Raw genomic sequence first — 26,447 nt, 5'->3', positions numbered from 1 at the left:
TGTTCAAAAATTCATGATAGAAGCATAAAAAATTATGTTTTTATATTTAATTTGAATAAACATCGCTTTTTATTATGACCCATAGCGATGTTAGTTTTGATGAATTCTTCTGTGTTTTACGAGCGTGTGATATGGATTGCGTATCTGACAGGAAAAAGTTTCTTTATGAGGTTCACTTGCGGCTCTGCATTGTTATAAAAGTAGGAAAAAATAATTCCTGTTTGAGGGACAGAAATTCACTTAAAAAAACACTTTGTACACAAAAAGAGAAGATCCCGTAATCCAAATGCTAATTACAATTCCCCTCCCCATTATTCGACTGAGCAATATTAACCTTTTCAATAACCGTTAATTTTAATGAGAATATCCATTGGCTAAGCACACGCAAGTGTTATCCTGATAAATACCTCATAAAATTTGAGCATTGTGTTATTTTATCACGTCATTAGGAAATGTCAGGAAAACAAAAAAAAAGAGTACTTTGAGGAAGAAAATAACAATAAAAAAATAATTAATCTAAGTCGCATTTTATTCATTAATACGCAACAACGGGAATAGTCCCGCAGAGTTTTGTGACATATTTCTGAAAAGGGGACTATTTTTTTTGGATAAGCTTGAATTTTAGTGCCGAAAAAACGACATAATTCACCTCGTAAAAATTAAATTAATGTTCAGAAAAAATGCGTGATGTGAAATAATTTCAATGAAGCAAAAAAAACGAATGGATTAAAGTTGTAGTTCTGAAATTATTCAGTGAATTTCTGACAAATCATTTCTCACAAGTCAATATTGACATGACTTCGTTATTCAGTAATGTAGCTGATGATGTGTCTGTCACTCATCTCTATAATAATTTACGTTGATTACATTACTCTACACTCTATTTGTTTGCTTGCCTTGTTTCATGCTTCGTTGACCAAATCAAATCTCGTACCTTCTGTGTGTTTGTAATAAGAAGAAATTCTTCGAGCGGAAGCTATTCATTTTTTTTTTGAGACAAAATCGATAGAATTGACGCAGTAATATGGACTCCCTTTTTTGTTGATTTTTTGAAACTTAGCAAAAAACCATAAATCGTGTCGTTCCCCCGCAATTAGTATGAAAAATTGATTTTATATGCATGATATGTCAAGGACTTTTGCGGATAAAAAATGTCTCTTGTTTGTTATGCCATTGTATATATTTTCAAAAGGGGGGCTACAATAAAGATATCATAGCATCGTCTGTAGAATTTTATTGTTCTGTTTACATTTTATTGCATGCCTGTTTTTTCCTTGATCCATGATACGTAATGGGAGACTTTCGTGTAAACGCCTGGATAAGGAGCAACAGTGCAAGGCTTGACACTCCATGAAACAGCGCCGATTTGAACTCCGTTAATTGTCAATGGACCGCCTGAATCGCCTGAGCATTGTCCTTTGCCGCCTTCTGGAACTCCTGCGCAAATCATACCGGGATAGATAGAGTTGTAATGAAGTTGAGCGCATTCCGTGTTTGAAACGACGCCTAATTCAGCTTCTTGAAGACGAGTTTGGATTGTTCCTCCTGTCTATAAAGCAACATTTTCTTTCAATAAATGATGAAAATTAAAAAAAAAATCAAAACTTACTCTGTCATATCCGAAACCTGACAGCCAAGCTTTAGTTTCCCAACTTCCGGGTACTTCATAGAATGGTTCAGGAAGAGTTACGGGTCTTACATTTTCTCCCCATTGAATTGGTTCAGCAAGTTCAACAACAGCAATGTCATTTTCAAGAGACCAAGTGTCGTATTTTTCATGACGAATCCAACGAGCAACGTTGATTGACTTTCCTTGTCCCAATTTATCTGTTCCGTATTCAACAACGCTTCCCGAACAATGAGCCGCACTCAAAATCCATCTGTCGTTAAGAATTGATCCGCCGCAGTTATGAGAGCTTCCAACTTTAATGGATACCATAAATGGATAGTCAGCAATATTTGCATCTGTGCCATTTACAACGCGCGGCGATGGAGCAGCAATAGCTGCTGACACAAGACCCAATAAAACGATAAATTTGAACATTTCTTGAACAGAGGTGAAGAAACTAATGATGAGCGATGTACAAATGTTCCTCTTTTTATTTGCAGACACAAACATGATTGTGCATTAATACAATAAATGACACGATTAGATATCGCAAAGCCTTGTTTTGCAAAATTATCGCACGATAAGATTAATTATTGGGATTATAACAAGTCATACAGTAGGAAATTGATATAGTAGATACAAAATTCCGGTGTTTTTCTTATATAACAAATCGCGACGGTCCCAAAAATCCCAGATTTAAGCTATTGTTATTCATTATCTGTATCTTATCGAGTAACTTATCTCAAATCAAAGGTAATAAAACTCGATGTTTACCAATATTTTGCGTCATTTTCCCGAAAAATGTTTAAACTCATTGTTCTTTTAGGGCTTGTTAGCCTTTGTATCGCTGCTCCTTCAGGTCGTGTCGTTAATGGAACTGATGCGCGCATCGAAGATTACCCATGGATGGCATCGCTTCACATTTGGGCAGGTCACAATTGCGGAGGATCCATCATTAGCGACAGATGGATTTTGAGCGCAGCTCATTGCGATGCTTCAACAATTGAAGTTGGAACAGATCGTTGGAATGCAGGAAAGAAAATTGCCGTTAAGAGATGGATTAAACACGAAAACTACAATCCAAGTACTTTGGAGAATGACATTGCTGTCGTTGAACTCGCAGAACCGATTGAATTTGCATACAATATGCAACCCGTGAAACTTCCCGAACCATATTACGAAGTACCTGGAAGTTATGAAACTCGTGCTTATTTAACTGGATTCGGATTTGAACAGGTAAATTAACAAACATTTGTTTTTGGTTTTGATTAAATATAAAATTTTATGAAAAGTTTTGAAAAAAAAATAATTTTCCATCTTCAGGGGTTTTTTTATTTAAAAAAAACTTGTGAAATTTGATTTAAGGTTTAAAGTAAATTTTAAAATATTTTTTGTGAAAATTTTTTAAGTAAAAATTTTATGACATTTATTTTATTTTAAAATGTTTTCCATAATGTCATAAAATTTTACTTGAAAAATAAAAAAAAAATAATTTTTTTTTTAATTAAATTTACATTTTACAAGATTTTTTTTTTAAATACTAAAAAATCCCTTAAGATGAAAAAAATTACCAAAACGTTCAAAAAAACAAAAAAAAAAAATTTATCTTGAATCAAAAATTAAATTTGTTTAAAATCTAAACGCACAAAACAACAATTACAGAGCGGAGGAAATGTACAATCTCGTTTGAAGGAAGCGGAATTGTTTGTTGTTTCAAATGAGGAATGTTCTCAAATTCATTACTCGACAGTTTATCAAAGTATGTTATGCGCGGGCATTCGTGAAGGAGGAAGAGGACAATGTTCAGGCGATTCGGGAGGTCCATTGGTTGTAAATGGCGTTCAAGTTGGCGTTGTTTCATGGAGTGTTAAGCCTTGTGCTATCGGGCCCTATCCCGGAGTATACACGAAAGTTTCTCATTTTGTGCCATGGATCAAGGCAAAAACAGGCATGGCATAAAAGTTGGCTCGAACAACAAAATATATATATATTAAAATAAACCCAATTTGACTTATTAACTTGTAAAAGCCAAGTTTTTGTGCTCTGAACTCATCAATCTTCCAAAGTTTATTTGTTTATTTTCTACTTTTTTTGCCTTCTTTTGCTTGAAAACGACGCTGAAAACAACAACGCGCATAACAAAAAGAAAACGAACGTCGCAAACAAACAAACTTCAGAACATTCATTTTTCGAGACATTTGTACAACAAACGCAAAATGGCCATAAAAGTAAATATCAAAAATATTTTTGTCGTTTGTGTCACTTTTCACTCTTTTTTTAGTTCAACGAAAAAAAAAAATTTTTATTGAAATTTTGCTTTTCAAGCTCGAAGAAAGTCCGAAGCTAATCAAGTGACATGTGTGATAATTTATCGTCGTGATCCCATTCATAAAACAATTAGTTTGTTTAATTTACATGTCTTTGTTTATTTTATTCGTGCCTTAATATCAGATTTTCACGAAATACTGAAAAAAAAATTCCCCAAATTTTATCGGGAAAAGCGTCCCAAGGTACACATACATTTCGTACACATTCCTAATGAATGAACGAAATTTACATTGAAAATGGCGTGATCTAAACAATTATTTTCTTATTACTTTCACGACGGCACCAATTCTTTGCAACGCTAAATATTATACGCGGGTATGCGACATTAGCGAGTTGTTTGACTCTAAAAAACCAAACATTCTCTTACAATTTATTTTATGAGTTTTTCACATACTTTATTGCTCTACCATGCCTCTTATTTACCTAAAAGAAAACTGCACACACACACACTTTTAACATGATAGTTATACAGCAATAAAGCCCCTCGCTCGTCGAAACAACAAAGTCGTGTCTCCGAAGTGATTCTCAAAATGGCCATTTTTATGAATCATTATTTGGATTCTTATCAACACCCGTAAATTTGTAATAAAAAAGTAGTAAAAATTTTGTGTGTTGCTTTTTTTTTATGAACAAACAACTACAGGTAGAAATGCAATTGATTTAATTTTATTAATATAATAAAAAACTACTAAAAACCATAGTTGAAGGAAGGATATGGTAGTTATGGCATTTGATACGCGTCTTTTTTATTGCTTGAATGACGACAATTATTGCTTGTTTAATTGGTTGTTTTAATGTTCTAACAGCAATTATTGTAATGTACTGCAATGAACAACACGGAAAAGGGTGTGTATCGAAAATGGGAAATTCAGATGATTTTTCAAAAAAAAAAAAAAAAATTCTAAGCGCAAAATCAGTCAGATTGCACTAATTCGAATAAATTTGCTCGATCCCAATGTAACTTCATTTCATTATTCGAATTATCATAAATTTACCGCATTTATGTCAACAGCTTCCTATCACACAAATATTTATGTACCTTGAAGCCTGAAACTAAATTACACATATGCACACACACACTTTTACTCATAAATAACGCGAAATTCGATACACGATAATCATGTTCAAAAAATATCTCTTGAGGCTCTTAATTTACGATGCAGCCATTTTAGCGTTGTTAATATGCAGTTATCGTCTCTTTGCTCTGTAATTTTGCAAATATGAGAGAGAAGTATCATTATAACTCGTATTATTATCGCAGAGAAGTAATTACAATCGTAATCATCAACAACATTAAAATCCACGAGAGATAATTTTCGGTACTCTACATGCTTGTCATTTAATTTCAGCTCTATCGTTTTCGTTTATCGTCGTTGTCTTGGTCATTGATCCTTTAACTCAGATATTTTACATAAATTTATTAATCAAATAGAATTCTCATTCCCTGTTTAGAAGTAGTAGCAGGAATTTTATTGTCTTTTCTCTCGAATAGTTTTCTTCGTGCAAAATTTTTACCCAAAAAATGACCAAATTGCTACATATTGCTACACAGATGATTGTTATTGCATGCTTTGGTTTCCCAATTGCGACCAAAAAAGCATCAGACAGGCCCGAAATAAAACATTTATTCGTGCATGCCATATTGGAACAGCAGCATTTTCAAAGGCAACGAACGACTATAACACGAGACATACCGCTACGGTTTAAAATTTAATATTGTCCAAAAGCTTTTAAAATTCTACCTCGCCTCATATGTGTTTCTCTCCTGTTAAATATAAAGCCTGAATGATGCAATCACGTACGTGTACGAATGGGAATCGATCGAATTTGTGTCGCAATTTTCGGTTTATAACTGAATTTATCATGGATAATTAATATAATTCGACAACTTGCACTCGTGTGACAATATAGATTCAATTGTGTGCACATTGAAAATTGGATGCTTTTTAATTGATTGAATGAAATGTGAGTTCGTGATACCGTGAAGAGTGTGTCAAAGTTCAGTAGCAATTTGCTTGAGGTTCATCAATCGATAATTGTTTTGATTTTTGTGGTTTTTTGGTTTTCGGTTTGTTTTGTGTCACAAAAGATTGAATTGTAATTCAAATTTGAGGGCAAAACGAGGCTTTAAATTAATCTGCATACTGTTTTGTACGGCTTTACATTTAAATGGGATTAAAAATACTACTCGAAATATTTCCCAAAACAAAAACTTATCACAATTAGTGAAATGGCTGCATTGTGTTATCACATTAGAAACACATACGTATGTCGTGTGTAATAAAAGCGTTAAAATAGTGCTTTTATTCTCCCATTTCCATTGTTTTCAGTATGTAGTATGTAATAATAAAAATGACACACATTATTTTTAATTTGTCCCCTTTTGTTAATTCTCTTTCATGTTTTAGGAGGCGTGTGTGCCATCATTGTACCAAAGTTAACACACATTCGTTTCATTCATTAAAATTATTAATTTAAAACCACACAACACACAAACACAGAGTAATAATTATGATTAACGCTTTGGTTTCGTCATGAACGTCGTTCGTTGAAGGACGTTGCTCTTCTCTTCTTTTGTTGTTCTTTTTATTCCTTTGACAAATTTATCCGACAGTAAAAAGCTTTTTTCTTGTCACTTTTACTCTCAATCCCAGAAGTGAACTCGAATCTCGCAAGAGATACAAAACAAACACAAAGAAAGAACATCAAAAGTATTCCGTATTATTTTTCTTTGTTTTCAGCTTTCAATTAGGAAGATGAAAGTTTTATTTGAGTGTGCGTGTCTTTGTGTGCAAAAAGTTATGGCAAATATTTACACACATAATTTTACACTTGGCGGATATTTTATTAATGGATGATAATTGGGACACTGTTGAAACGAAATGAGAATTGAAAAGCAAATGAAAACTTCAAACAAATATGGAATGAGGTTTTTGATCATTTTATGAAAATTTTCTTTTGTTTCCCAACTTTTCATTATTTTTATGAGATTCTTTCATAATCTAAAACAAAAATGACACAAAAATTACGAAATTCCATTCACATTTCCAAAATGAGGGATAATATTATTAAATATCTCGAGATACGAAAACGACAAACACACAGATTTGCAAAGGTAAATATTTGTAGACATAATAACCGGTGTCGCATCTTTCCTTCCCCCCAATGCCACAAAAGTATTTAAACAAACTCATTAATCATATACAACGGAAACCCAACGCCGAAAGTGAAATCTCGTATTACATCGTAACCGAAAGGAAGAAGTTTGTCTTTGCTCTTCCTTGTTCAATTAAACAATAATTGAGATAAGATCCGGTTAGATTATTGCTTGAGAAGGAGAGACAGAGGCAATTAAGAGTTCACATAAAATGTGATAGATAGGAGAGTCAAGTAGGTGAAAGACAGTTAATTTGTATTAATAAAGAGTTCAAGCCAATTTTATTTGTAAATAAAAATATATCAATTGAGCAGTCCCCCTTGCTGAGTTTTTTTTAGTTGTTTTTCCTGTGCTTAATTATTTCACATTGGAAAATCCCCCTCGTCACCAATAAACAGCGAAAAAGTCATAATATCATAATAATAATAATATCAAAATAAATGCGAATACCACACCTTTCATTCTCGCTCTCACACGCTTTATAGTCGCTGCTTATCGACACCACTAATCTTGATGAATGGCATTCCATTAGTTCAATATTTCAAACGATAACAAAATATGCAACGACGTGAATGAAAACGGAAATCGTCATACAATGGCATACAGTAGAAGGATGTTCTCTAACAGTTATTATTATTATATTATGGGTTTAGTGACGTTAGTAGGATTAAATTTCGTTAATGACAATATTAAATTAATGTGCATTGAACAAACATTTCCACAAAAAGAAAATAAAAGAAATAAAGGGAGGGAAATCTGAAATTGCGAATATCATTTGTTACTTCTATGGTAAATATTGACAAGTATATTGAAAGATTGATGCATTTTTCCTTTTCATTTAAAAAAAAAGGAAAGTACGAGAACCTCCCATGCAATAAGTTGTCAATGAGGTCATTTGTCTCTATTATTGAAGAAAGTAAAGATTGATACAAAAAAATGTGTCAATGGTTTTTCATGAATTGAATTTTTCTTTTTTTCTTTTACTGAACAAACAGCAAAAAAAACTACCTTCTTGTTTATTTTTCTCATAAAAATTTTCATAATTTAAAGAGACAACAAATTTTCCGCAACACTGACGACAAAACATTTTTTTTTTGTCTCGACACAAGTTGTAAATAAATATTATTTTTTAATCTGTTTCGGTTCGTCACCTTTAATAATACAACCATATTTCATCAAGTTGTTAAGACGAATTTAAATAAGAAAATTATTATAAATTTATTCTTTTTCAAAAATTTTCAAGCAGAAGAAAAAAAAGGAAAATCAGAACCTGATAATGACAAGACATGGACCATGACTTATCGTAATGGCGCAAAAAATGTGTTTTTCTTGAATTTTCTTTTTAAAGTCGAATTCAGACACGAGACACCTGCTGCCATAGTTTTTCTCTCTCTTTGTAGACGAGCAAAAAATGACAGCTGTAACGTTTTTGTCCGATAAAAAAAAACAAACATCTTTATTCCTACACATTTGAACACACATTAAGTACCATAATTGTGTCTGCTTATGTCTTTTTTTCCGCACAAACATTTTATTTCGTGTCTCAGATAAGCGTCAAAATAGACACATTCCGTTTCTCATCCGGCATTGAAGACCAAGACAAGAGTAATAACATAACAATTTTGATTCACCTTTGTATGTCAGACTTTTTCTCTCGTTCTCCCTTTTTCCCCGTTTTTTTCTTGTACCTTTTTTGTTCCATTTTTCTTTCACATTGTGCGTCAGTGTCAATGTTTTTGTACGACAATAAACAGGGACAACATGAGAATTTAATGGCAAACACATTGTTGTTGTTTTTTTCACTTGCTACTCCAGTTTTCGCATTAACTTGTCAGATGTGTCCAAAGAAATCAGTGTGTGTGTGCGAATTCAGTGATAAAGGAAAAACGAATTGTAGAAGACAGGAAAAAATGGTTTGTTATAAAAAAAAGGAAAAAGTTGAGATGATTGAAGTAATTTTTCTTCTCGAAATTTTCTGTATAGGTATTTCCTTCTACTTTATTTCCTTAATGTACTCTTTTTTTGAGATCTCCTTAATTTGATGCGATGGCTCGTCAAAGAGACTTCGTGTCAAGGAAATGATAAAACGTAGCATGACGAGACGAAAGTTTTGAAGTTGATTGATTTTAGCGATAGCATTAGAGAATTTAGTGTTCATTAAGCAAAACACTCGGAACGTCGTCTTTATCTACCTACTTATATAAATAAAAGTTAATTAATACTTCAAATAATCCTCGTCATCATTATTTATCACTTCATTGAAATAACATAGGTGTTCTGTAGGAAAGTTTGTCCAACTATAATCCTTTGAGTAGCAATAGAAAATTAATTGAATACGCTTATTCTCGTGATTTGTATCAATCGATACTCGATGCGAGTGTGTACTCAAAGGGATAACAACCTAATAAAACGTTTGAATTAACCGTCGTGACTGAAGTTGTGTAATAAATTGATTACCGTGTAAATTTCTTACCCTTGTTAATGAAGTTCTGTAAGAATTATTGCTTGTTGTTTCTCGAATATTTATCGTTACATGTGCGAAATTTCTTTCACTTTTGCCCTACTTGGTAGACGAGGAAACCATAATCGATAAACTCTACAATATAACAGACATTGACTTGTTCACACTTAATTATCCAATTCAATTAGCTGAGAAGTGTGCTTGTCTCGTGTCTGAACAAAACACTCGACAAGGGTGCTTGCTTCATATTTCTTCAGGGATGAAACTTACGGGGGTTTGTTGCTTCAAACGACTTTTCGCATAAAATATTTCAAAGGCTCTGTGTTTCCATGCCTTACTGAACAACGTCTTCTCATTTCCAATTCACCGAGCACTGTAAAGAGAACAGAAATAATTGATCGAATTCTGTGGTTTTCAATAAACGTAACGTTCCTCTTCCATTCATTCATTATTATCAACATCTCTATATTTTTCGCTTGGCTTTGTACTTGTGCAACAACAACAACGTTAGTCCTTATCTATTCTATGAACTCTTCTATTATGCAATTTCTTTTTATATTCAACTTTCATACGACGAGACCATAAACTAACCAACAGTGCATGCTTTACAGACATTTATTATGTTGTTATTAACTTGAATGGGTTCTAATATTTATTCGCATGACTTTCTTCTTCTGCTCGATTCTTTACTCTCGGATGAAGTGTTCATGCATTTTGTCGCTCACGGAGAATAAGCAGAGTATCAAAACCAATATTAATCCTCAACTTTACGAGACATGAGCAAGAATCCAGAAGTTTTCATTATTCCATGGTAATTACGAGAAAATTTCTTCTGATAAGATTGATTAGAAATCGTATTTTCAAATCAATTTTAATTAAATGTTTGATTTGTCTAACTGTTTTCAGGCGACATGACAAACAAACATATCAATATCAATTTGATGCTCTCTGTGCAACATACAACCTTTCAGACAGATTAAAAACATCGCCTCAAAATTGAGTTAAGTTGCAACATTTTTCATTTTCCATACCATGCAAAAAGCTCGAAGAAGAACTTGTAATCTTTTAACGGTTTTCATGTTCAATGAAGCAAAATTTTTCGCCAAATAATGTAAAAAGCGAAAAAAACGCAACAATCTGCCCTTTTTCACATGTGTCTGACTCGAGAGAGTGCTAACACTGCAATAATAACGCTGAACGAAAGAAGAACGACGGAGATAACTTTTTGCTATATGTTGACTTTATGTGTTTGTGTGGTTTATAGTTTGAAAGAAGCGCATACAAGCGATGTGATGCGGCTTATAGAAAAAAAAAATCCGATAGTAATAAATATAAATCAAACGCCCTTGCACTTTTGTCTTCGTTCGCCGTCGTTTGGGGAAAACAAGTAAGCATAAGAGTAAACAGTGTTGAAAGATGATTTCTATTAAGTGCTTTCGATTGACCCTCTCTCTTTTTTTATTCTATTGACTTTCATCGTACCTAACGAAACAACCACGACTATTATTAGTCTTATTATTGTTTTCCTTTTCGTAAACCTTTTATTACCTTTTACGCCATGTAAGAGAATTTTCATGCTCCGCCTGATATAACAGCAGGTCAGAACGTCAAACTAAACGATATGTTTATTAAATTTTCACGCAATAAAATTTGATCAATAATTTAACAGCAAAAAGGAAAAACAACAAAAACACTTGGGTATTGTACGGTCCGAGACAACAAAAAAGTTGAGAAAAGGGGAAAAACCACATAATTTAATGAGGGTCAATGCAGAGTATTTAAGAGAAAATGAAATCAGGTAGTAGGGTGTCTAAAATTAAACAAAGCGTGTTATAAGAAAATATTTCTGACATGTTCATGTGTGTCTCAAAATCATGAAATATCCTTTAATCATGGGCATTTTGTACGACAGATTTGGGCAATAGAAAAGATATAACTAACTAGCTTCATCATTTTTCATATAATAACGTACGTGAAGGGATATTAGTATAAAATATTACATGAGATAACAAGACAAGTTCAGACAAATATAATGAATATCATTGGTTTTTTACTATGCTCCCTTATTATGAGTTAAGGCATGACATTTCCTTATCTTTTTTATATGAGGAGAAAATACTATTAGTGAACTTTGTGGCATGACATCGTTTGTGGGTCATCATGCGAAGTGAATAACGGATAAAGTGTGAAACGGAGGTCAACAGATTAATTTCATTTATGTTCCGTTTATGAAATTAAATTTTCATTTTTGGAAATATCTTCAGAAAATGTCAAAAACTAAAATAAAAATGTCTCAATTTGTGCTTTAATATAAAAAAACACAAACTTTTGTTCGAAGTAATAGCTCTCATTTATTATAATCTTATGATTCGTGACACTTGGGACACGGTAAAAAAACTCAATTTTCCCCTTTTTCTTTATTTATTGCTTCAATTTTAACTGATACACTTCTTCTTCGAACACGACAAAAAAATAAAGGACAATATTCTTACACAAACACAAATTGATATCGATATCCGTAACAATTGCCTCCCATTTAACAACAGAAGTACACGCGGTAGGAAAAAAAATGATTTATTACATCGTTGATGTTTACAATGTCATAGTTGTCTCAGCATTAAATTCAATATTGCTCGCAAAAAAGGAAAAATATGATTGAGTGCTGTGCTATTTGTTTCCGTCGTTGTTAAAAATCAGACTAATTAAATTAAATGGATTAGAGGAGGTCTTACGTCATATTTTCTGATAATTGGAATGCGACGCGACATTTTGACAAGCGAAAAAGAAAGGGATAAATAAGGAATGAAATATGAACTGAAAAACGACGAAAAAACAAAAGGGGGAGAGACTTTTTTTTCAATGAAAATGACAAAACAAGGCAACAAATTAAAATATGATTAATTAAACAAATTTTTCATCTTTTTCTCGTTTCAGGTGAAAGTAATGCTTCGTATTTCAGACAATCCGCCGGAAGATCCGGATATCGCAAATTACTTAAGTGTAGATAAGAAGAAGCGTCAAGTAACGCTAACAGATCCAACAACAACAAATGGGCAAATTGCGGGCGCACAAGAACGAGGACCAATGGTATCTGCACCAAAAATATTCGCATTTGATTCATTATTTACTGCCGAAGACAATCAGGTAAGTTCTGTATGAGAGATTTAATTAAATTAAAAATAAACTCAAAGGCAAACAAAGGATTTGATTCGATTAATCAAAGAGCGATGATTGAATAAATGATGCTCATTCCTTTCTACTTTAACCGTCATTCATTCGAATCAGGGGTCAGCAAGCAAATATTTGCTCCCCTCTCGTTTTTTCACTTTCTATTTGCTCGAGATTGTGTAAAACCGTAAAATCAGGACTTGCTGTAAAAGAAAATATCATTTATCAAATCAAATAAATCTTATTGCAATTTTCAATTTAGAATTGAAAGTAAATCGACACTTGAAAAGTGCTGTTCATTTCAATTTGAATCAGAATAAGGAAAGAAAAAATATGCTCGTTTGAGAGAATGTTAAAGTAGCAAAGCAAACAAGAACGAATATAACTCAAGAAACTACCGAGCAACATAAATTTTATCATAACAATAGCATAACGCCCGCTTGCTGTGAATTATTAACTTGTAATAAAAAGTTGTCCTTTTTGGGCAAAGTGTTTATGCAATACTTAATTGAAACTCTTATAAATTCCCGTAAAGACTGTGCACATGGGCAAAATTTATTTTCGTGCTGATTTCTTCCCATTTCATGTTCACTTTGGTTTTTATTACCCACATAAACATTTTTGAGGATATAAATTTATTTAGTATCGATTTCAATTGAATTAAGTGTAATTTCCGTACTCGACTCCTTTTGCACATAAAGTTTAGAAATGTGCCAAATAAGCAGTTCATGAACAAAACAATCATTTTGAATTATTTCAAATACTTTTTGAGAGAAAATAAAGATGTTTCGTGTCGCAAAAGAAAAACATAGATTTGCAATCAATCGAAACATCCATTGTGACATTTTTACATTAAAATATTCTTCATTTCGACACATTTTGTGCGTGCGACTATTTCTTCTTTTACAAAATTTTCTTTCTGCGTTTCGCATTTTCCCGTTTTTTCAATGGGAAGAATTAAGGTAGATTCTACTTTTTCCTGACATTTTCGTAATGTCTCCCATGAATTCATTATATATTTATTTTTGTAAAGTGGCTGTTTTTTTCGGCACACGAAAGGGGAACGGCAAATTTCTTTATAGGAGTGAAAAAAAATATACAGAACCAAAACGACGACATTTCAATTAAGAAAATGGCAAAAACGATGAAATTGATTATTTGTGTTTCCTTCTTATTATTCGTATTTCTTTTTTTTTATTTACAACATGTTTTTCCGTTTTCATGTAGATTTGTATACGAGACTGAAATTGAATTGTTGTTAATTTTTTATTGGTCCAAGACATTTGATTTATCATTCACGAGGGACAAAGTGCTTTTTTTAATCATTTGACAGACACTTGACTGTAAAAACTTTAAATTTTCATGAATTTTCTAATTAAAAACGAATGCTTTAAGATATGAATCAAATTGTAACTTATCCTATTTCAGAACGGGGAAAAAATGTTTATGAGCTTGACGAAATTCTGAATGGAGTACGAGAACTGACGACAAACTTAACTAATGAAATACGTGATCAGATTTTCATATTGCTTGCACCTGTTTTGTTCGTGTGATACAAACCAACTTGACGATGTCGATAGAATGTTGCAAAAGGTTTTTTTTTTGATAAATTTTCATGCATTTGATGAAGTTATATCGCAAGAACAGTAACGTCGACGCTGTTTGTTTATTTAAACATTGTGTGTGTGTATGGGGAAATGACTTGCATATTAAATAATTGAGTTTATTTGTTTTTTTCTTGTCATGAGAAAAGAAATATTTCATTGTTTCTCTATGGGGATTACAAGAACCCGTTAATGATTCTTCTTCTTCTTCTTCTTTTGTAGATCGACGTATGTAGCTCCGCATTATCCGAAGTTATTCCTGCCGTATTAGAAGGTTCAGATGGATGCCTTCTCGCCTTAGGATATCCAAATGCTGGTAAGTAGAGATTATTATAAATGGGGAGGATTTGCTCGCAAATTTCAGACGCTGCAAATTCATTTTAAAGTTAGTTCACCCCACAAAATCCAACATGATATTTAACTTTAAAAAGGGGTGTCGATACAAAGCCTCAGGGTGATAGCAACCTAAATAAATTGTACAAACATCGTTCATGAGAGCGACAGACACCGACGTGTTTGTGAAAATTTTCGATACAGATAAACTTTTTTTCGGAATTTTTAAATTTTCAGCTCTTTAGTGTTAAATTATTTCGAAAGAAGAACATTTTTTAGTAAATTTTCGCGTGTGTTTTTTTCAACATTTCATATTTCAACTTAAATTCACAAAAAACATTTTTACAAAGGTACTAAAAAATACTGCCTTAAACCACTGTCACAAAAATTGGTAGGAAAAGAGATACACATCTAAAATTGTATTTATTTCTTTTTCTGCACACAATTTTTTTTCTGGACAGTCATGTTTTCATTTATTCACAAAAATAAAACCATATACAGAAAAAAGCGAGAAAACTCGGAAATTTTTTTGAGACTGATTTTGACATCACTGAAAATTTATTGGTTTATTTAACGCACTTCCATGGCACATTATGTGTCACGTTGTTATCGTTCGCTTGAATCTCCTGAATGTTGAGTTATTATGTGTTTAGACGAACAGAAAATTTAAACCATGCCCGAAAAAAAATATATAAATGCAATTAGTTGGATTATTTATGACCCTTTTATATGTCGTCTACTGTATTTTACTCATATCATTGATATTTTTTATTTGCTTTGCAGGACAAACCAAAACGATGATGGGATCTACAGCTGATTTGGGTGCAATTCCGTGTGCAATTGCGTGGTTATACAAGGGAATCAATGAAAAACGACAAAAAACGGGATCTCGATTTTCCGTGAGAGTAAGTGCTTTGGGCGTCAATGCAACAAAACCCGGATCTGCGGCAAAGGATCTATTAGCTGCTCATGCGACAGGTAAGTAGCTTTAAAATCACTTTGGCTCGAATCCCTTTTTAATCCAATTTCTCCGTCGTTTTTCCCGAATATGTGCTATGTACAAAAACAAGCTTACTTTATGATCCCTTAATTAAAAGCAGTATTACGTGAGCAACCTATTTGTGATTTTTACAATGATCTCAGCGTGTTACGTGAGAACGGTACTTTTTACCTGAGTAGTGCAATGAAAAGAGGAAAAAATTAACTCTCAGCTTTGTTTGCCCTTTGTTCCCTTTTAATCGTTCTTTTCGTCGTTGTTGCTCGTCGCTATTCAATTGAGTCGAGCAGTTGTGCAAATATTTATGAAAGCGTCAGCGTGAACTAAATTAGAATAAAATGACAATAATAATAGTGAAAAGTGTGCTTTTTGACAACGTTAATGAAAGTCTATTTCTTTTCACACTTTACTGTAAATACTTGTTTTGAAGTTTTACCCTTGACATTTACGTTTTGTGTATGAACCTATAAAAAAACGAAAAAAAATGCATTTTTAATTAATTCTACAACATTAAAGGAGATTACACAACCGTAAAGCCTTATAAAAGATGAAAGAATTCTAATTACATCCTGTTTTTTCAAGCGCACAAACAAAACAATAACTTCCAAACAAATGAAAATTACAAGAACTTAACCCAAGTTGGTCTCTATCCTATCGTAATGAGAAGTACAACAAATGCAACTACTTTTAGTTGCATCGCATCGCAATTACTAAAGAACACATATCACTTTTCCATTATGTTTGGCCGGTATCTTGAATGAAATTTAAATACAGTATAACAAAACCTTGATAAAAATGAGAACAATGGTGTTGTTTTTAATTACAACAAACAGGTTTTTTTTCGCATTCAGTATATAATTCTCTTTGCACTGTCATTATCGTAAACGAAACAGAAAAAAATAGTCAAGATTTATACTGATTTTACTTTTAATTAACTTTTCTCCATTTGTTATCTCTATTTATGTTAGAGAGTTAGTTAGTTAGTTCACTAAAAGCTTTTAGTCATAAGTAACTTTTTACTGTAATTCTGGCGAATTTCATGTCAACTCTCGACTTCTAATGAGTATGCATAAAATAGGAAGCATAATAAAATTCGCAATCTCATCGTAAAATCGACGTATGAAAATGTGATGGTTTGAAATTAGATTGACTAACAAAAAGAAAACTGTTGAAATGTAACACATTTTTTCAGATTTTTTTTTTATGAACTTTTATACACACACAAAGAATGTGCTTCACAAAATTTTCGAAGATTATCTCAGTTTTATGGAACATTGAATATCTCCCTTGTTCGAAAGTGCGGAAAAAACTCACCGTTTCCACGTTTATTGTCAAAATCATCAAATTCATCTCATTATTTTACGACTCTGATTATTGCCAATAATATTATTTGGACCGTACACAGCCAATTTTTCGATCAATGCACATCTGCTACAAGTTTTTCTTGCGCCATGCCCTTATCGGAAACGAAAAACACGTGCGCGCGTGGTAGCTGCAGTAATCATCATGCTCATCATTGTCTTTGTTTTTTTCTGTTCGTACAGCTATAAAATAAAAACGAGAAATGGAGTCCTAAAAATCAGAACGAAGAAGCTATAAAACAAAAAACCATGTGCTTTTCGATGCAACATTTTCATTATGTATTTGCTGTGTGAGTATGGCAAGACACATCACTCTCTAATAATAAAAACGGAAAACAATATTATCCTGCATTGAGACACAAGCTCAACTTTGAACGAGGCGCACCGAAAATGGGAAACGAAAAACAATAAAATTGCTATAAATTTTTTATTTTCTTTTTCCCGTATGTGTCGTATGGAACTCTTGTTTTTATAATAATGGTAGATGGCCCAAGCCTTTTGTCCAAATAATGCGGCATTTTTTTCCTTGTTAGACGTTTTTGAACATAATAAGGTGCTTTTTGTGTAAAACAGATGCACACGACTTGAATATTTAATTTCGTGCTTACGCAACTGGTTAAATGGATGAGGATGTAGAGAAAGGGAGGAAAAACGTTTATGAGGCATTAAATAAGTATAATAAATAAAATATTGAAGTCGGTTTCATTAAAAGCTTCGCCCACAAATTTATCTTGATATTCTTCTTGATCAAAACTACGTGCAAAATATTTCATAAAAACAGCAACAACAAAAGAAAACGTACGCAATAAAAGAAAAGAAAATACTCGCAAAGAAATAAATTGGAATCATTTACATCTTTTACACACTCGCCCGTAATGTAACATATGCTCCTTCTTCTTCTCTTTCCCCCCAAACTTTTAAAGTTACGAGAAAATTTTACGATTGTAATGATTTTATGTATTCGGGTAGCAAAATTGTCATAAATTTAAAGTTGAATTTTCCAGATTTCAGAATTCCTCAAAAAGGGGAGGAAAAATTCGTCATTCACGAAGGCTTTTCCATCATTTTGCCACAGATTTTATTCTCCGATTGTTCTATCGTGATGTGATTTTCGGGTACAAGTGTGACATTTTTACGTTTTCCAATTTTTTTATGCCATTATGATGATGAAAATGATAAGAATTGCGACAGCGTGCATATGATATTTCGCAAGGTATTCGAAAAAAAGTCAAGTTTTTACAAGATTTATATCTTTTACATGTCAAACGAGTTATCCCGCTGAATATAAAATGCCGAAAGTATCAAACAGGGATTTGTCTCAAGACCATCTATTAACGTTTTATAAGAAAATAAGATTTTTCACGAGACTCTCATAAAAAATATGAAAATATTGTCAGCACGAATCATTTTTCTTATCAGTCTTTTTAAAATGACATGTTTAAAGAAGATATATGATGGATTTTCATTTTTATTAAAATAATTGAAAACTTCGGATCGTTAAAATCATTTGCAACTTTCAACACTTTAATCTGCACAAAACACACATTTTAAAAGTGTGCTTTAACACGACTAATCCCTTGTTTCAGCACAAACATGTGAGTTTAATCTAAACAATGCAGGTAAAATTTGTTGTTTTTGTTGTCATATCATAACATTTTTACAGTAGAAATGCACAAAAAACGTGAAAAAGTTTTGTAGACTGCCGTGAATTTTTCTGAGTGAACAAAAAAAAAAGTATTATAAGCAATGCAATATGAAACGTGAAGTGAATTAACATAATAAAATTATTTATACAGACAACTAGTTGTGGCTTTACTTACCTGTGCGCGCCACGTTGGAATCGGAAAATTCAGTCAGTCAGTAAATGGGTGTGTTGTGTGGTTTTTTCTATTTTCAACTACACAGTCGAGTTGTGAATGTAATGAATCAGAGACTAATGTGTGCATTGAATGGAAAATTTAATTCAGGAAGTTTTGGTTTTTTCTTCGTTGAATGTTGAATTTTTTTTGTAGGTCAATGACCCAAAGTTACCTAATTTTTGTAGTTAGAAGGTTTCGTTAACAAAACAAATCCATTGAAAAAACATAATTTTTCAATTAATCCGCCCACTCAATTACAGCTATTTGATTCATTGATCTCTGTAGACGCCCCTCGTTTTTATCGTCGTGATCGATTGAAAATGATGTGCGACAATAACAGTAAATGACTTCATCCGCACACCAATAATCAACATGCAAACAGAATTGTCACACCGAGCTTATGTCATTATTATTAAACGTTATTACCATTATTATTATGATTATTAATTTGATCGTTAACCGCAAACTCCTGTCTGCATGTTTTCTGTTTCAAGCCAACAACGCAACGTCGACGTTCCTCATCAGTATCAATTTAAATAATATTATTTATATTTTGATTAAAAAATTTTCCTTTCCTTTTTTTCTACGTTCACACACACGCACACACATTTTCCGACAAAACCTGCAATGATAAAATATTTTCCGCATTTATTAAATATTATTTTCATTACGAGCACTGACACACACACGATGATAGAAGCATGCCTTGACTTTTGTATCATGAATGTAAATAAATTAACATTGTACGTCGCGAAGAGGATTGAGAGTGTTGGGTTCGTTAAAAAGGGGGGACTTTCTGCATATAGTAATAACAATAATAATAATATATGTTTAATTAATTACATTTATTATACAGTGTTGGTTCTTATACCTACTTAAAATTGATCAAAAAATACTGAAAATTTATTTTGAAAAATGCCTTTGGATGTTTTTTGGATGGTTCTTAAGCTTGAATATTGACAAATAAAAAATACGTAAAAAATACGTAATTTTTATTTTGAAAGCATATTTGATGATTTTTAAGCTTAAAATTTAACAAAAGTTATGAAAAATGCCTTTGGATGTCTTTTGGATGGTTCTTAAGCTTGAATATTGACAAATAAAAAATACGTAAAAAATACGTAATTTTTATTTTGAAAGCATATTTGATGATTCGTAAGCTTGAAATTGAACAAAAGTTATGAAAAATGCCTTTGGATGTCTTTTGGATGGTTCTTAAGCTTGAATATTGACAAATAAAAAATACGTAAAAAATACGTAATTTTCATTTTGAAAGCATATTTGATGATTCGTAAGCTTGAAATTGAACAAAAGTTATGAAAAATGCCTTTGGATGTCTTTTGGATGGTTCTTAAGCTTGAATATTGACAAATAAAAAATACGTAAAAAATACGTAATTTTTATTTTGAAAGCATATTTGATGAAAGCATATTTGATGATTCGTAAGCTTGAAATTGAACAAAATATATGGAAATTTGATTTGAATGTATTATTGATGGGTCTTAAGTTTCAAAATCGAAAGATATTAAAAAACGTAAAAAATAAAAAAATCCTTTTTCATTTTCACTTTTTGTTTCAGAAAGCCCTTATAAAAATTTGTTTCAGTAACGTAAAAATCATAAACAAGATTGAAATCAATATAATAATTAAAGAAAATAAAGAAATGTTGTATGGTTTCTCATTAAATATATTTCTCGTTATATATGAGAAAGAAAGAAAACATATGAGACTTGAATAGAAATTGCTCTATTGATCATATTTTTTTTCTCTGCAACACAATTGTGAGGTCAAGTGTAACAATGATAAAATAATAAACGCTTGTCCTTTGTCTTTTCGAGTTAATATCGAGATATTTTTCTTAGTTACTGTTCTTATGATATGTGTTTGTCTGCATTTGTTAATTAAAATGTGTGAAGCTACGAAACGTTAATAAAATGTTTATTATTTTCTGTTATTATTTATTTTATTCGAATAAATAAAGGGAAAATGCGTCGCACGTGGACTTCATACTTAACTCACAAGAGAGATGGCGACAAGAGATGCTGGAAGGAAATAATTAATACCGCCTTAATTAAGTACACGAGAGATATTTTTTGTTGGTTGAGCAAGAAAAATTGTTGCATGAAAAAAGAGAAAATTATTCACAAGGACATTATTTGCTCGAAAAAATTTGAAAAAACGTATTATGATCATTATTAAAGATACTTTTTTGACAAGCAAAGTTTAAGCTGATTTGTGAGGCAATATATGTAGGTAAAATTTTTGATCCTCTTTTGGTTTTTTTTATACAAAATAAACGAAAGATTTATTTGAAACTTGACATTGTGCTGTCATGTTGATACATAAATTATTCACGAATGTCATTTTTCGCTACATTTAATGTAACAAATGAACAGTTTCCTCTCGAAATTTAACAACATTTTTATTCCATGCGAAAATCGGCAATAATAAATAAAATTCAATCATACTGTTCATTAAAAAAGTTATGTTTTTTTTTTATACGAACAAAAATATATTTTCAAGTGACTGTCGTCATGAATAAACAATCAAATTTTCCTCTCGTAGTAACAAATTTTTGCATTTTGTCAAATGCAATAGAGAAACAATATACTCGAGTCGACATCGAGTTGTGTATGCTAACCGACAGTTGGAATGACAAGCCAGAAATTGCAACAAACTATTGATTTTTTATAGGTAGCAATACTCTGCAGATGTCGATTGCAAGTTACATACATTAGAATAAAGCGAGAAAAAATATTCGTCATCATTTTATTTTCATATTCAGTATTTTATTTTAGCTGATATACTTTTGACACGTATTTCCAAGAAGGTGCACGTAAACGTTTCTCTGTTTAATCATTTCTCATCCGTTTTTTTTTTGCTTCTCATGGCTAATATTAGACCGTCATCATCATCTTCTTCTTTTTTCTTGACAAACTCTCGACTTGTAGACACACGTAGTAGTTAATCAATATTCTTGGAGCGAGCACCTCTGTGTATATACAATGAAGAAGGCTCAACAGCTACGATGAGTTATAACGAACATATACATCTGTGACATTTCTTCAGTTCGTTGTAGCGAGAACCTTATAACAAATTCATAAAACATCACCATTGCTATTATTTTCGTAGATTTTTGGTAGTTTAGTTTTATTTCATGTTGTGTCTGCCGAGTTGTTGGTAATACATAATTTTTTTCAGCCGAAAATGTTGGGGGGAGAAAGAGAGTGTACAAATGTTTTTATCCGAGAAACGAATGAAAAACCGAAAGAAAAGTTATTTTTTCTTCAACTTTCTTTTCTTTTCCTCGTTATGTTCGTCTACCGTTGTTGTACGAAGTCTATCTGGAATGTGTCCTGAATATTTATTTGTATTGATTTAATGAAAAAAAGGAAACGAACTGAAAAAGAAGCTTGTTTTGGCTGAAGAAAGGGACACATTTCTGACTTTCGCCTGTAATATAAGACAGGATACGTGTGCATTATTATTAGAAATGTGTGCCAAATGTGTTATAAAGTCTATTTGATTGCCCATTTCATCCGTTTTTCCTCATCCATACGAAACACACATGAATTAAATCCTGACTTTACGTTTCCAAATAAATATAAATTATCTTTTGCTTCTGCTGAAGCGATAAATATATGAGCCAGCAATAAAATTGTACTAAAGTAAATTTTAACACTACTAAATGATTTTATTTCTTTTTCGTGTCTATTTCCCGATATGTCTAATAGAATCAGATGAATCCCCCGGCGTATATTTAAGAGATGATTTTTTGGGAGGACCCACAGAATTACGTGCTCCAACTGCAGAAAGAGCTGCGTTATTTCTCGATGCTGCATTAGTTGGAAGAGGACAAAGTCCATACGATCCAGCCTTGATTTTCACATTGCACGTTTATCAATATAGTTTAGCAGGAAAAGGAGGAGGTAAGAAAACTTTGGCAAATTTCAGATTGATTTTTAAACAATCTTACTTTAAGTTGCGGGAGGCAGAAGTCGACTTCATCTGATAGATTTTGGAGGTTGTTGCAATCGAAGCGGAGGATTGCCATTGTCGGGAGTTGGAAATGTGCTTTTATCAATTTTGAGTGGTCAAAGACATCCGCCAAATCGAGATCATCCATTAACGCCTTTACTAAAAGACTGTTTGGCACCTCTTACATGTCACGTAGCGATTATTGCACATGTAGCTCATTCACAGGTTTGTTCAGCAATTTTATTTTACAAAGTGACTTTTCCTGAAACATCTTTCATTTTTTAGACACACACTGATACACTAACAACAATACAGTTAGCAACGAGAATTCATAGAATGCGTAGAAGAAAACACAGGAACATGCCTTTTGCATCGGGAAAGAATTTAGATGTAAATGGAGGTAAAAATTGACTTAATTTTTAATAAATTAAACTTTTTTGTTATGCGTGTTCGAAAATACAAAAATTGTACATATATAGATTTTGAAATTATTCTTATATCAAATTTTAGTTTTTTTTTACAATTTTTTAATTTTTTTAAATTTTTTTTAAAAAATGTTTTTAAAATATTTTTGGTGAAGAAGTCAATAAGTCAAAACACTAACTTAACAACAATATCGTAACGAATATTTTTCCATACTTTTATCAAAAACAAAATTTTATATGAAAAATTTTTATATTTTCCAATTTTTTCATTACAAAAATGAAAATAACGCGAAACAAAAAAGTTTTTGGAATCCCGTTTTTAAGCTTAAATTACAAAATTTGTTTTCTAAAAGGTCATCAATCAGGAACGGGATCTTCTGAGGGTCCTGATCCATCGAGTTCAGATTTATCTGCTGATACAGTAATATATGTAGGACCGAATTGCGATGAAACTGATGGCGAACATCCTCCTGTCTATTTGCCGAGTTTGAATTCAGGAGATAATCGCGGCGTTATGAGCAAAGCTCTTCGAGGTTCTTTAGCAGAAAAACTCAACAAGTCTCCAATTAAAAAATTAACTCCTCCAAAATCGCACAGTCCTGTTTTGAATCAACATCGAACGGAATCTCCTAAACGACATTTGTTGCCTCAACGAAGCAATACGTGTCTCGATAGTCCTCAACATTTTCCTCGTTCGATGAAACAAAATCCAAATCTTGGAATCAGTAAAGCATCAAATATCCCAACTCCAAAAGGATCTCCTTTAAAACGTGCTCAACAATATCAACAACAGCAGCAGCAGCAACAAACACTTGCTTCAGAACAATGGATTGACGGACCAAGAGTATCAAAATCGAAAGTTGCTGAAGCGCGTCATATGCTGAGAGAAATAAATCATGTGAAAAATCACGAAACATGGATTGATGGTCCAAAAACAATAGCTCCCTTATTACAAGGAGGTCTTCCGAACTCAGCAAGTTCGCAAGGATATGGATTTATGGATAGTCACAAAAAATCGATGATACGACAATGGGTTGAAAATCAATCGTCTCAACTAATGTTGCCAAATCAAACTCAAATAACGATACAACAACAAAGGCAAATTATCACAGCGCTTCAACAAGGCTTCAGCGGTAGTCAAGTTATGACAGCTGTAACGAGTATGACGGCAATGAATAGTCGAAATGTGATGACAAACGACGATATAGCTTCTGTTCATTCACGAAGTTGTGAAGAATTGGTTAATCCATTATTGCAACGAGGATTTGCGAATGCACAAACAGGCCCAATGAGTTCTGAAAGTGCAATTCGAACAGGATTGAAACAAATGGTAGATCAACACAGTAACACAAGTGTTCACGATGGATTGTCTGACAAATCATGCGGCGTAATGCGCGATGCTCAACAAGAAGAAGAAGATCAAGATAGCGGGCCATCTGAAGTTCCTCCTGCATTGCCATTAATGGAGCCTTTAGGCTCTCGAGAAATTTCGCATGAAAGTTTAATGGAAATTGTATCAAGACACATGTCAAGGGAAAGTCTCGCTATGAGTCAACAAAATGTCGAAGTAATCGATTGCGGATTGCAAGTTACAGAAGAAGACATTTTGAGAACGATGGGAAGGTAAGTTTTTTGATATTCTAATTTTTTGAGTTTTTATTAATATCTTGTATTTTACAGCGATCATCCTTTGAGCGCTTTAAGTCAAGGAGATATGTCAGTTGTTTCAAGTTTAAATCACGGAGATGCATTTAGTGAATGTATTTTAGGAAATGCAGCAAGGTACGTTCGATATTTGTTTTGTTTTGAAATCAGATTTTTATTTTTAAATTTTCAAATAGACGTCAACTTGACGATTTAGCGCGTCTTCGAGAGTTATTCACATCTCAATTAGAGATGGCAGAAGTAACTCCTTCATTCCGTCTTAACGATGCTGGAAGCATATACAGCGAGCCCCCATACAAATACGGCGCTTCAAGTGTTTGTAGCGAACCAGCATATCGCCCTCCAAGTCAATCTTCGAATCGATGTCGTGATTGTCACAATTCTATAAGTCGTACTCCGTCGCAAACTTCTTTGCCAAGTTTGAATGGTATCGTTGCAATTGCGCGCATGGAAAATTATGCTTCTTTAAGACATCCGGATGGCGCATCAGATCCAAATTTACAGAAAATCGAAAGTAAAATCGATGAAACGCTAAATAGACATCTTGTGGAAAATCCTTTAGCTGACATCGATGAAAAACTAATATTACAACATTTTAAAACACCCAAATCGCCAACATTATTGCAAAAATTACCGTTATTGCCCGTTAGTACGCCCGAAACGTATGACAGTGAACAAGATTCAACGCCTCGTACTTCCAAACATTCCGAAATCTCGAGACGAGCTGAAAGCGGATATCACAGCGTTGGAACTGTTCGAGACAGCGACGGAAGTTCATTCAGTTCGGGCGGAAAAGTCATTCAAGAATTGCCATCCATTAAAGATAGTCCCGTCAAATCGCATTCATCGAGCAGATCGAAGCGACAAAACAAAGAAAAGTCATTATGTACATGGCTTCGGAATCCATTTACATGTACTGAAGGTGAGATTAGTGATTTTTAAGTATATACACATTCTCTCAAAACACTAACAACCACCGAAAGCTCCTCAAAATCTAACCAAACATATAAATAATACATAGAGAAAATATATTTGTACATAACATTTCAAACAATCGGAAATCATTAGCTGAAATTCTTGAAAATGTATAATTGTTCGCGCGCGCTTTTAATCCAACAAAACACTTAACTGAATAAACGAATGCAGAAGCCTGGCCTTGTACTTATTATAAAATTAGTAAAAATATATCAATCAATTGGATTAACTACAATTTTTTCTAAAGAAGAAATTTTCAAAAAAAAAAAAACGTTTTAACAATTTTTGTGCTTTGCTTTTGCAAGCCTTTTATATAAAAGTAGCGTATTGCTTACGAGGTAGCATTTTTACACAAAAAAGAACGTTTGTATTCGAGAAATACTATAATTGAATAGAAAATTGAAATAAATTCACTGAATTAACATTGAATTAACTTATTTTCTTTTAGTATCGAATTTTTTTTTTCAAAAGTTGTTTTTTTTTCTTCACTAATTTGATTGTCAATTTGTATAATTGTTCAAAGTTCA

General features: G+C 32.4%; 3 protein-coding genes across 3 annotated transcripts in view; 2 read left to right on the top strand and 1 right to left on the bottom strand.

The window, feature by feature from the left end:
- Positions 1–25,997, top strand: part of LOC134830352 (kinesin-like protein GA13060) — a 46,033-nt gene extending 20,036 nt beyond the window's left edge. Inside the window, exons 4-12 of the mRNA XM_063843805.1 lie at positions 12,490–12,699; positions 14,550–14,643; positions 15,444–15,638; positions 22,612–22,806; positions 22,860–23,080; positions 23,141–23,255; positions 23,634–24,903; positions 24,961–25,062; positions 25,122–25,997. Coding sequence (XP_063699875.1) covers positions 12,490–12,699; positions 14,550–14,643; positions 15,444–15,638; positions 22,612–22,806; positions 22,860–23,080; positions 23,141–23,255; positions 23,634–24,903; positions 24,961–25,062; positions 25,122–25,887 — 3,168 coding nt within the window. The 3' untranslated portion in view covers positions 25,888–25,997. The remainder of the gene's footprint in view (positions 1–12,489; positions 12,700–14,549; positions 14,644–15,443; positions 15,639–22,611; positions 22,807–22,859; positions 23,081–23,140; positions 23,256–23,633; positions 24,904–24,960; positions 25,063–25,121) is intronic.
- LOC134831764 (trypsin-7-like) lies at positions 1,176–2,044 on the bottom strand. Its single transcript, XM_063845576.1, has 2 exons — positions 1,610–2,044; positions 1,176–1,549 (listed from the first exon to the last, which is right to left on the bottom strand). Exons 1-2 carry the CDS (start codon positions 2,042–2,044, stop codon positions 1,253–1,255), a joined length of 732 nt encoding a protein of 243 aa, XP_063701646.1. The 3' UTR covers positions 1,176–1,252.
- LOC134832176 (trypsin-like) lies at positions 2,411–3,568 on the top strand. The gene is made up of 2 exons (XM_063846117.1): positions 2,411–2,845; positions 3,272–3,568. The coding sequence occupies exons 1-2, from the start codon at positions 2,411–2,413 to the stop codon at positions 3,566–3,568; spliced, it is 732 nt and encodes a 243-aa protein (XP_063702187.1).
- Positions 25,998–26,447: the final 450 nt, after the last annotated feature.

This window comes from Culicoides brevitarsis, chromosome 2 (genome assembly GCF_036172545.1).
Source record: "Culicoides brevitarsis isolate CSIRO-B50_1 chromosome 2, AGI_CSIRO_Cbre_v1, whole genome shotgun sequence".
NCBI lineage: Eukaryota > Metazoa > Arthropoda > Insecta > Diptera > Ceratopogonidae > Culicoides > Culicoides brevitarsis.
Note: the sequence above shows the minus strand (reverse complement) of the source record. Positions and strands in the feature narration are given on the sequence as shown.

Excerpts from the sequence above, each read along its gene's own strand:
- LOC134831764 (XM_063845576.1), bottom strand. The coding sequence starts at position 2,044 with ATGTTCAAATTTATCGTTTTATTGGGTCTTGTGTCAGCAGCTATTGCT. Across the intron at positions 1,550-1,609 it reads CAGGTTTCGGATATGACAGA|ACAGGAGGAACAATCCAAAC; the intron begins GTAAGTTTTGAT and ends GTTGCTTTATAG.
- LOC134832176 (XM_063846117.1), top strand. The coding sequence starts at position 2,411 with ATGTTTAAACTCATTGTTCTTTTAGGGCTTGTTAGCCTTTGTATCGCT. Across the intron at positions 2,846-3,271 it reads CTGGATTCGGATTTGAACAG|AGCGGAGGAAATGTACAATC; the intron begins GTAAATTAACAA and ends CAACAATTACAG.